We start from the raw sequence: 11,324 nt of genomic DNA, 5'->3' as shown, positions 1-11,324 counted from the left end.
AGATCCTGGAATTTCAATTTTGGGATCTTCGTCAAATCTTAGGGGTTGAGAGAAAACATTACGTCCAGCTGATATCGATTACCGAATTACGTAGCACCCGTAATAAATATCAATGCTGAATCTACGGTAATGACACATATAGTTTAAGTTTCTTAGCATCCACGTCTGCCTGAAAAACGACATTTTCCTTGGCTCTTTTCCTGTACAATAAAAATCTAGGCAAAATACATCATAACGTTCTAAATTAAGTTTTAGACAGACAGACAGACAGCTTGGCTGCCTGAGAATCTTACCTAATTCACAAACATTCACGAGATTCCGTCGATGACTAGGTCAACATTTTTGTGTCAATCAAATTTCTTAATAATTTTTAACTAACCGTCCAAATTTACACACACATTGGGTTTAAAGAAAAGAATTTTGAGAGGTAACGCTGAAGTCACTATTTCATCTCGTATTCTCATAGCAGGGGAAAACAAAGAAAGCAATTGTTTTATAATAATTAGGACTGACCCATTATGAAAATCGTGGAATTCTTCCCTTCCCGGATATTTTGGAAAGGTCAAGAACGAAAAAGTGATAAGACACCTTAGCTCACGATGATGAAAAGACGGCGGGCGGTCTTCGAGCGCGAGAGAAAGTAAGAAAGAAAGAAAGAGAGAGAAAGAGAGAGATACAACTAATATATCGGAGCTTTAATACCGTAATAACGTCGCCTTAAACGTCATATCAGCGTTCGCGATGTCTAAATCGTTTATATCTTTCCCTTCTCGGACAAGTTGTGGGCGGCTATTTGCAAAAGCGTGGGGGGCTATTTCCTGCGTGAAAGGGATGAGTTTAAGAGTTGTCATGGGCTGGTGTTGGGTTGTTATGTGTAGCCAACTATCCCCAGTAGCCAACGCTTTAGCACACGGCCGCTCTCAGTCGTCGTCACCTCGTCGAGTAGAGTGCACGCATGTCTCTGATCCGCCGCTAGGAAGCCGCGTTGTCCTCGGTACATTCGCGCGCGCAGGTCTTAGATGAAGTTCTCTCATGTAAATCTGGTCCTTAGACAGTATCACGTGCCAAAGAACATTCATTCATCATTTTCTTCTTGCATTTAAATAATTTTGGGGGGGGTTTTACCAAAATAAAAAAGAAAGGTGCTTATCATAGTTCTAGATAGTTGAGATAATTTTTGACAAAGATGTTTTAGATCTTGACAAGAAAAGGGAGTACCGAGTCAATGCTTTTGTTAAAAGGAAAAACATCTCTCTCAGAATCGTGCCAAAAATGTTAAACTTGCCCGAGTGATAACGAGATCAGATAACGACAAGATTCGCCTCGTGGAGGAACGCTGGAAGGAACCATCGATGAGAAACAGATGTAAGAGAAAACATTCGAAAATCTGCCGATGAAGCATCGCGCCTGAATCTATTTCAATAATAAGAGAAGGGGGGGAAACGAGGCAAGAAAAAGGAAATCAATAGATCGCATTAGACTTTTAAGAAAGAGGGAAAGAGAGAGAGAGGGCGGGGGAAAATAATAACAAACACTCGAGAGTGTGAGTAGAAACGAAGAGAGTTAAGAGAAGGGAATTTGGAAATGTTTCGAACGGAATTAACGTGTCTAGTGGCACTGCCTCCTAAGGCCCCTGCTCCTGCTCCTGCTTCCCCTGCTGCCGCCAGGTCTAAGAGCGAGGCTGGAGGAGGCCGGCACCGCAGCATCGTGTTCCTGGCCACCTTAGTGAGCTCAACTCTCCTGCACCTGGTCACCGCTTCGAAAGGTAAGGCCACCGGGATCCTGACCAGTTTTGACCGTGTAATTTTCATTTCTGAATTTTTCCTTGAATCAACGTCAATGCCGAAGGTGCGGGCACCCTAATTATTACCCTTTCATCTAACCCAGCCCCCGAAAAGGACGAATAAAGGCGAATTGGGTATAAAACCCCACAAAATTTTTACAAACTAGCAGATAACAAAGTAAGGAAAAACGAAAGCAGGTATAGAATTCCTGTATACCTCATTTCTCCTCTGAGAAAACCTGATGACTTCTCTGACACCGTGCATCAATATTCTTTTATCCGTTTATTGAAATAATGTCGGCGCTTCCGAATTCTCAATAGCGGAATATATTAAACGGGTTTCTTTTATTTGTTTATTGAAATAAATTACGGGGACCCATAAATTTTCAAGGAAGCAATATACTATCTGTTTAATGGAATAAATTCAGGGGGGCCGCAATATATTACATCTTTCTTCTCTGAGATTATTGACATAAAATCGATGCTTGCTATGAGTGAATCTATCCCCAACTGAAGCTTCATATCAAATTCATACCGTTCTCATTCACAAGTTTCTAATTGAAGCAGTAATTAAATAACACCTCTTTCCAGTTCTTTCGATATTTCGAATAGTAGTGTCCAGGTGAGGTCGGTTGTTTTTAATTAAAATACATCGTTTACAAATTTAGCACTTTATATAGCTGATTGCTTAGATTGATTTCGTACCACAAACTGGTGTCGCAATTTTCATGGTTATCGACGCTGAAAATCCATTTACTATTTTTTTTATCGTGATAAAAAATGATCTCGGGTGTTAATATTCATACAACTCTTATATTTCTATAAATACTCTCGGAACAAGGAGCCATGAAATTACATGAGAATTAAAATTAATACATTAACTGATGGGACAGTTTAGTTAAAAGTGAAGAATTCTATTTTTTTCGATGAAGATCAGCTTAATCAAACCTGGAAATTTTTCTTAACATGGAAACATATTCTCCAAAATGTTTTCATGGAAGATGTATAATTACCGTTGTTTGGGAGTTATAATTATTCCCATTTATTTTCTTCTTCCTGTATCTTTAAAATTATTATTATTAATACTATCTTTAAAACGTGAATTATAATCATGTCGAATATGCCTTAATAGCCATAAAACTAAGCAAAACTTCAGAGAAGAGAGAGTCCAGAGTTTATAAAACATAAATAGTAAATACAAATATAGAGGCAATAGATGAAAATACGTAAATATAAATCAACAAACAAATGGAAAGTATGCATATATGAAACTCTGGAGATTTTAAGTAAAAGCAAATGAATGAGACATTTCCTAGTTTTCAATGTAATACTTTAAACGATCAGCTTCATGCAAGCAAAGAGAAATTTTGAAATGGTATGTTTGAAAGCAATTCCAATAAGCAGAGTAAACATTGCAAGATCAGCAACTATCCGTGACCTAGCAAACTCTCTCTCTCTCTCTCTCTCTCTCTCTCTCTCTCTCTCTCTCTCTCTCTCTCTCTGCGCTTTAGTGACTAACCCTAAAGATAAACAGAATACAAAGCCAATTTTGTCCTAAAGTAGGATGTACGAAGAGAACTAATAAACACACACGCTAATCCATGAAAAATATCTAAAATTCAATGTCCCCTAGTTAAGGCAATTGGAAAATAAAGTAATTTTTTGTTTTCGTGATCGTGTAAGACTTTTATAATATATATATATATATATATATATATATATATATATATATATATATATATATATATATACTATATAATATATATATATATATTATATATATATATATATATATATTATATATATATATATATATATGTGTGTGTGTGTGTGTGTGTGTGTGTGTGTGTAGGCATACACGCATGTACGTATGTAATTCACCAAACACCTTTCCCCATTATTGTTTGCTTCTTATTTCTAATCTTCACACATATATACAAATATTCATACAAATATACACGTACTTTAGATGTATATATATTCGTAATAAACAGTACAATAATTTCGCGCCATTGAAGAAAAAAATTTAAAAAGGAAAAGGGTAAAAATATTCTGCCTACAACAGTAATTCATATAAATTTTAACTAGACGGAATTTTACGAAAATACGAGGAAAATATGGCCATGGTTCCAAAGTCCGTTCAGCTTACGTGGCAGAAAGATCTACAGTACAAACCTGGTTCGCATTTCAAGTTCGGAAATGTGGCCTAAATTATGATTTTTATATTTTGCTCCCAACCCACCTATGGTCCGAGCAACTCCGCTTTCGATAAAGTCTCTTATTTTATTAACGAATATTTGCACGTAATCGGTGTCCATATAAGGGATATGTGTGAATGTCCTTCATCTGTCTCGCGTCTCTCGCTCTCTCATCTCTCTCTCTCTATTATATATATATATTATATATATATGTGTGTGTGGTGTGTGTGTGTGTGCGGTGTAAATGTCTTGTGTTAGACTTTCCTCCTTTTTTTTCCCCTTTTTTTTCTCGTCTCTCTCTCCTCTCTCTCTCTCTCTCTATATATATATATATATATATATATTAGTATATATATATAGTATATATATATATAATATATATATATATATATATATATATATATATATATATATATATATATATATCATAGATGTGTGTGTGTGTGTGCGCGCGCGTGTGTGTGTAAGTCTTTGTGTTAGACGTTTCTCTCTCTCTCTCATCTCTCTCCTTCTCTTCTCTCTCTCTCTCTATATATACACCAATATATATAATATACATATACGATATATATATATATATACTTAAAGATATAAGCTTGCATGTATGTAGGAATACATTTCTACATATGCATGTATCAGATGTTAATCAATCAGGCAGAATGACGGGGAACAGGAAGCCAAGCAACATACGAATAATGGTACAGACGTTCACGCGTGTCCTTATCAAGGCCAGACCCGGAGGAAACAAGAGAAGCAAGAAGAACGGTAAAAGAGTGTGGCTGAACTGCTAAGTAAGTGACAGATATAATCTTAGACGATGGGAAGATGGAACAAATGAAAATGAGCGTTTGGCGAATTAAAAAATTAAAAGCATTAGTGCCCAGCATCAAATTTAAAGTTGGATGGGAAACAGACAACAAATTCCTTTTCTTGGTGTTTTAATAATTAGAGACACGACAGAATACAAATCTATCATATACAGAAAGCCAACATTCTCGCTTTCATACATTCACTACTTTAGTTCTCATGATAATTCTACCAACATAGGCGTAGCTAGCAACCTATTCTTAAGAGCTCCCCACATTTCCTGGAAAAGGGATTTAAACTAATTCGGAAGCAGCTTTCGTCTTTAAGGTATCCCGCCCATATATTTGAGAAAGCGATTCATAAAGGAAATGTAATTTTCTACTGATCCCCCTCAAGGCAAGACCAGAGAGACACCCAACAACAAAATAAAAATCCCACACCTGGACAGGATTAAGAGATTAATACAACATAAACGGTCAGTTAGGTATAGACAACAGAGCTCAGAATAAACAGGAATTTGTCACGTATAGTTTATAACAGCAAATGTCAGTACAAAACCCTGATGATATAGGCAGCGTTGATTAAACAAAGGTAATGAACATCTCAAAGGGTGGCTGGATTCAGATATCATTGATAAAATCTTCCTTCAACCAACGTTTAAGAAGATTAAAGGGAAATTATCAGCGGGGGTGGCCTATTAATACGGCTACCAAGTTTTCTGTAACTTTTCTTATTCATTACCTACCTGAAGAGAGAGACAGCAGTATCTAAAGAATAGTACTTACTTTCAATATTTTGGCGCTTTTATGGGCTCCATTATATATATATATATATATATATATATATATATATATATATATATATATATATATATATATATATATTTTCACATACACGACGTTACTGTTAACAGAAATAAATAAAATCAAATGCCACATGGAATTGTTTCCTGTGTTTGCTGAATAAATTTTTTTTTATTCTGAGAACCGTGAAATCCGAGTCTCAGATTATGACGAATCAAAGTATGAACTAAGAATGATGGATTAAATTTTTCCCACACTGGGAAAAGTATGATATATATATATATAGATATATATTATATATATATATATATATATATAGATATATATATCATATACATATATATATATATAATTATATATATATATAAGATATATATATACATATATATAATATTATACCTATATCCATATTATTATATATATATATATATATATATATTTCTCTATATATATATATATATATATATATATATATATATATATATCTATATATATATATATATATATATATTATTATATTTTATTCTAGGTATTGCTGGAAAATATGACAGCGAACATGAGTCCATTGAAAGGAAATCTACTTCCACTTCCTGCGCGAGGATATTTAATACTATTTACATTTCTATTTATAGGATGCTCACGCTCTCATACATATATACATACACATACACACACACATATATATACAGTATATATACAATATATGCATACACATATAGAATAGTTTTTCAAGACTTCGAACATTAACCATCTCTGTATATATTCCACATATATCCTGGAGCAGTGCCATTGTACGTTTTATTAATCATATGAAGTGGAAACTAAATATGTGAAATGGAGCATAGAATTAACCCGCTATTATTCATCAAATATCAGATTATGAAACCAGTTTCCTATCGCATCTGTGATCATATTAACGATAACAACAACAACAATGCCCATCTAGTAACAACCTTTACGACATCTATATTAACATCAAAAGTGGCAGAATTGTCAATAATAATGATAATAATAATAATAATCGTGTCGATATTTTCCGCCATACGATTCAGAGCAGGAGAGATCTAATCCCAGCAATAAACAAAGATGACATCTCTCTCGATGGGACCCCATTGTTGCGTACATTTTCTCCTTTTCCCCCTATAATGTAGCCTAATTTTTTAAAAGTCTCCTGTGAAAGTAGTTCGATAGACAACTCCAAAGGGCGTCTGGAAGTATTATGGAATGAGTCCTCTTTTTATTCCCACTTTGCTGACTAACAAGGATGGAATTTCTTGCTGAAGCAATGTATTTGATAGAGTGTTACTTCCCTTGCTAGTAAGAACACCACAATGGAATAATACAGTCTATTTGGTGTAAATTTTAAAGCAAAGAATTTCTTGTTTTATCTTTTACTACCTTATGGATCGTTCTGGTTGGTTACCAACGCTTCTTGGGGGACAATAGTGTAATTGGTTTCTTCCAGTTACAATCTAAACAGGCTACTTTCTTTACTTGCGACAGTTTAGCTTTGTATGGCTAGAAACATCATCCCGAAGCAACTGCTGTAAACAAGTAAAGGTAATACCTTCTGGAGCTACCCATTCTAGAATAAGATCATTTATTTGTAAATGAACAAATAAACACACACACACACATATATATAATATTATATATATATATATATTATATATATATATATATATATATATATATATATATATACACATACATACATACCATACATATACCTACACACACACACACACACACACACATATATATATATATATATATATATATGTATATATATATATAATATATATATATATATATATATATATATATATATATATATATATATACATTCACCTATAAAACGAGACTTTGTTTGGAAATTACACCTATTCACGTGTGGATATTGCATGCCTTCTAATCTGTTTACCTGTGCATAATTATTCCTCAAGGCATGCATTTATTACCCCAATCATTCAATATCTGGAACACGTAAAAAATCATAAACCCCACTGTAATTATTTCTCCATTCTATTTACGTTTCTCTGCTTGTCGTCATTAATCGCGCGAGAGAGACGACGGCAGGGTGAAAAAACAAGTAAACAAAAGAAAAATGATCTAAAATAACATTCGACGGCAACTCTCACATTCAAGCAAATAACCCTCATTAAAAAGACTCATTTCCCGATACTTTAATCCTCCGTCATTAGTTTAAAATTGAACCATTATTTACATTGACATTTAGTCCATCACGAAATGACTACAATAAATCTAATCACCGGAGAAGAAAATAATCCGTCGAAATGTCAGCTATATGTAAGAGTGCACTCCTTTCGGTGTACGAAGTTCGTGGTCTTTTGACTTTAAAATCCGAGCGGTGATCCCTGATGTACGATAACTCGCCGAGATGATGCCCCGTGAATTTGCAGCGGGTAAAGGGCATTAAGTCTTCAGTTTTCTGAAACGCGGTTATTCGTAGTATTCAAGCTTATATGCCGAGTGAAATTATAAGCGTTTTGCTCAATATCTGATACCTTTTTCCGCTCAAATTGGCGTCACACGTACACGTTTTCAGGCATCTGTTATCACCTTTCCTTGCCTAAAATAGTCAATGATATGTCTTCTAATATGGGAGAAAAATTTAATTAGCATATGCTATACACAGGGCTTTCGTCCGGTGGATATAATGTAAATTTACGACAGAAAACTTCATCTAGGAATGCTTACTCATTATCTAGATGAAAAGAGCACTGTAAAAATTTTGTTAACAGGTTGGTTAGTTCTTTTAGATTAAGTTGGCCTTATGGCAGCGCAGGCCATTGCCCAAAGGCGGCCACTGCAAGTCAGATAATGTAGAAAAAAAAAAAAAAAAACACACACACACACACCTGCCTTGGTCCTCTGGACTTCGAGCAGCAAATCGGGACCGATTGAATGCTGTTTTTAAATCAAAATGGTGTTCCATGAAATATAAATTTATGACTTTTATTTTATTCAATAACATTTCAATAAAAAGCAACGAAAATAATAACGACTACTTTTAGTGCTCCCACTAAAATCAATTTAGTTATTTGCATTTATGCCACCGAACTAAATCATGTTCTTGGAATATAGCGCTGATGAGAAAAGTATTTACAGAAACTTGCGTAGCAAAATCTATGGGATTATGAATTATAAAAAAACTCTTTTGGCCCGTTTTGTCATTTCTTTTCTGATTTTACATAAGCGATGATAGAATTTCACGAACTATTAACGCCTAAACCCCACATGCATTTCAATTGTTCATTTTTTACGCATCCTAAGGAAGATTAATTAAACTATTAGACCGTAAAGCGGATCCTTCACGAATGACTAGTCTAAACACACTGTTCTGCTTATATGCTGGTGTTTGATTAAATTCGATTTATCTTTTTTTTTTTATTAAATGATACGCTTTTTGCTTATTTGTTTTTTTGAATTTTGAATACATGCTTCTCTCGCTATTTTGATCGAATATCTACATACTTTGAACTTTAATTAAATGCTTAAACGAGTCTGGTTTTGAATATACACTTTTTAACAAATTTTTTTCTGTGATTAAATTCTGGGGTAATATTTCCTCAAATTCAATATTTACAATAAGAATCTTTTTATAATATATATGTACGTCTCGTGTTCAGAAAATTCCTTTTAATAAGCTCGCATCGTTTTGTGTGCATTTAATCCTCTTTTCTAATTATAACTTACAGGTTAAGCTTTCAATGAAATACGTATCTATAAATTATATCATTGAACACATATACAGATGTATGTATATGATTGCGTGTGGGTATAAAGATGTTTGTTTATTTATTTATTTTAAAGATTACTTAGTTGTAAAATGGGTAACTGAAGGCTTCTGTTCTGAATAATAAAAATTCTTGTCCTTTCAATTTTACTTTTGCGATGAAATTTTGCAAAAGACACTGAGTGGACAATATAAGCAAAACATCTTACGATGCGGTACGATAAATATATTATATTAATAATAAGTTCCAGGCGCTTGATAAAATACAAGTACAATGCAAGTACGCATTAAGCAAAAGAGATTCCGGAGGAATTTTTAATAAGTACAATGAGTATTATACTGATAAAAATTACTGCTCCTGTCGATCTCATTCTAAGGTTATTAATGACTGAGAAAATGTAGCGAATTAAGATTGAAAGCACTAATGCCATATTGTTTAGAGTTTTAGGCTTATTATTTATGAATAATTGCTGTCACGTGCACCTGTCTGCTTGCACACTGATTAATTACATACGAACACAGTGTTTTCTCTTTTTTGCGGAAGGATAGTTCAAAAGATGAAATGCTCTATGCATATCGCATTGAAATTAATATTTTCATTTTTAAGCACTTTAAAAGATACATAAACTTTAAAGAATATATGTTCATTTTTAATCCCTTTAAAGCTTACGCCCCATATTTGTCACTTTAAACGACGAGTTTCCATATTTATCACTGTAACAAGACTCTTAACAAATGAAGCCATATTTATCATTTTCTAAAGATTATGAATCCTAGTTTACTACTTTGAACATCATGTCTCCATATTATCGCTTTAAAAATTGTATCCATATTTATTGAGTTGAATACAGAATTTAGGCCAAAGGCCAAGCACTGGGACCTATGAGGTCATTCAGCGCTGAAATGGAAATTGACAGTAAAAGGTTTGAAAGGTGTAACGGGAGGAAAACCTCAAAGCAGTTGCACTATGAATCAAGTGTTAGAAGAGGGTGTCAACTAAGATGAAAAAAGAGAATATGAAAGGAGGTACAGTAAGAGGAACGAAAGTGGTTGCAGCTAGGGGCCGAAGGTACGCTGCAAAGAACCTTAAGTACTTAGCTTACAATGCACCACATGAGGTCCATTGAAGGCACTACCCCCCTACAGGGTCCATAATCACCTCCATAATCACTACAAAGACAGGCTTCGTCACATTAAAAAATGAAATCTCCATAGTAATCATCGTCTTGAAAAAGTCACAACTTTGATCACTTTACAAAAGGTCCTCATCATACTCATCACTTCGGAAATCATTCCTCCAGCCTTGAAAGATTGTCTTCGGTAGTCTGTCTCTATCCAACATTTGACAGAAAATGCGAACTAGTGGGCGGGGCCAACTCGGTTTAAATATTTGCGTCGCCAATAAAAGCACTGAATCATTGTTTGAGCGTTTTGTAACGGACGGACAGTCGATCGCTTTCATAAACATATTGAATTGCTGATGTATGTTCTGAGTTTTGGAGGACGATCGATCAAGCGTGTTTCGGAGGTTCGTCCTTCACAATGATTTTCATACACGTTGGCGTATTTGGGTAGAGATGTCGGGATTCCACGCCCACTTCAGGACGGTGCAGCTGGCAGAGCATCCAGGAATACGTGGATGAGGTCATACTGTTAAAGTACTTCTCTATCACGCGGCTAAATATTTCTTTACAAAACTCAACGGGTGGCAGGAGTTATTTGAGTCATGTAACAGTCATGCTGTTTTTCTGCGCATCAAGAGTATACGAGAAATCCCAGATAACAAACGACTTAGCACAGGACAGACATCTTAGGCCAATGCACGCAAGAAATGATTGATAGATGGGTTAACATATTTTATTAACACGTCTTTTCCTCTTGCGGGGGTGGCTCCAAAAGGTGTTATTATCAGCGGGTGTTTTTGGATAATATTGCCTAAAGATGGACAAAGGTCAAACGAACTGACGGTTCTG

The 11,324-nt window shown here is 34.5% G+C and overlaps 1 protein-coding gene across 2 annotated transcripts in view; it reads left to right on the top strand.

The window, feature by feature from the left end:
* The first annotated feature begins 943 nt into the window (after positions 1-943).
* Positions 944-11,324, top strand: part of LOC135195604 (lachesin-like) — a 320,890-nt gene continuing 310,509 nt past the window's right edge. For both annotated transcript variants that reach the window (XM_064221930.1, XM_064221929.1), the window contains exon 1: positions 944-1,765. In XM_064221930.1, the coding sequence (XP_064078000.1) occupies positions 1,585-1,765 (181 nt within the window). In that variant the 5' untranslated portion in view covers positions 944-1,584. The remainder of the gene's footprint in view (positions 1,766-11,324) is intronic.

Source organism: Macrobrachium nipponense, chromosome 16, assembly GCF_015104395.2.
Source record: "Macrobrachium nipponense isolate FS-2020 chromosome 16, ASM1510439v2, whole genome shotgun sequence".
Classification (NCBI taxonomy): Eukaryota; Metazoa; Arthropoda; class Malacostraca; order Decapoda; family Palaemonidae; genus Macrobrachium; species Macrobrachium nipponense.
The sequence above is the reverse complement of the archived record's forward strand: the minus strand, read 5'-3'. Positions and strand labels throughout refer to the sequence as shown.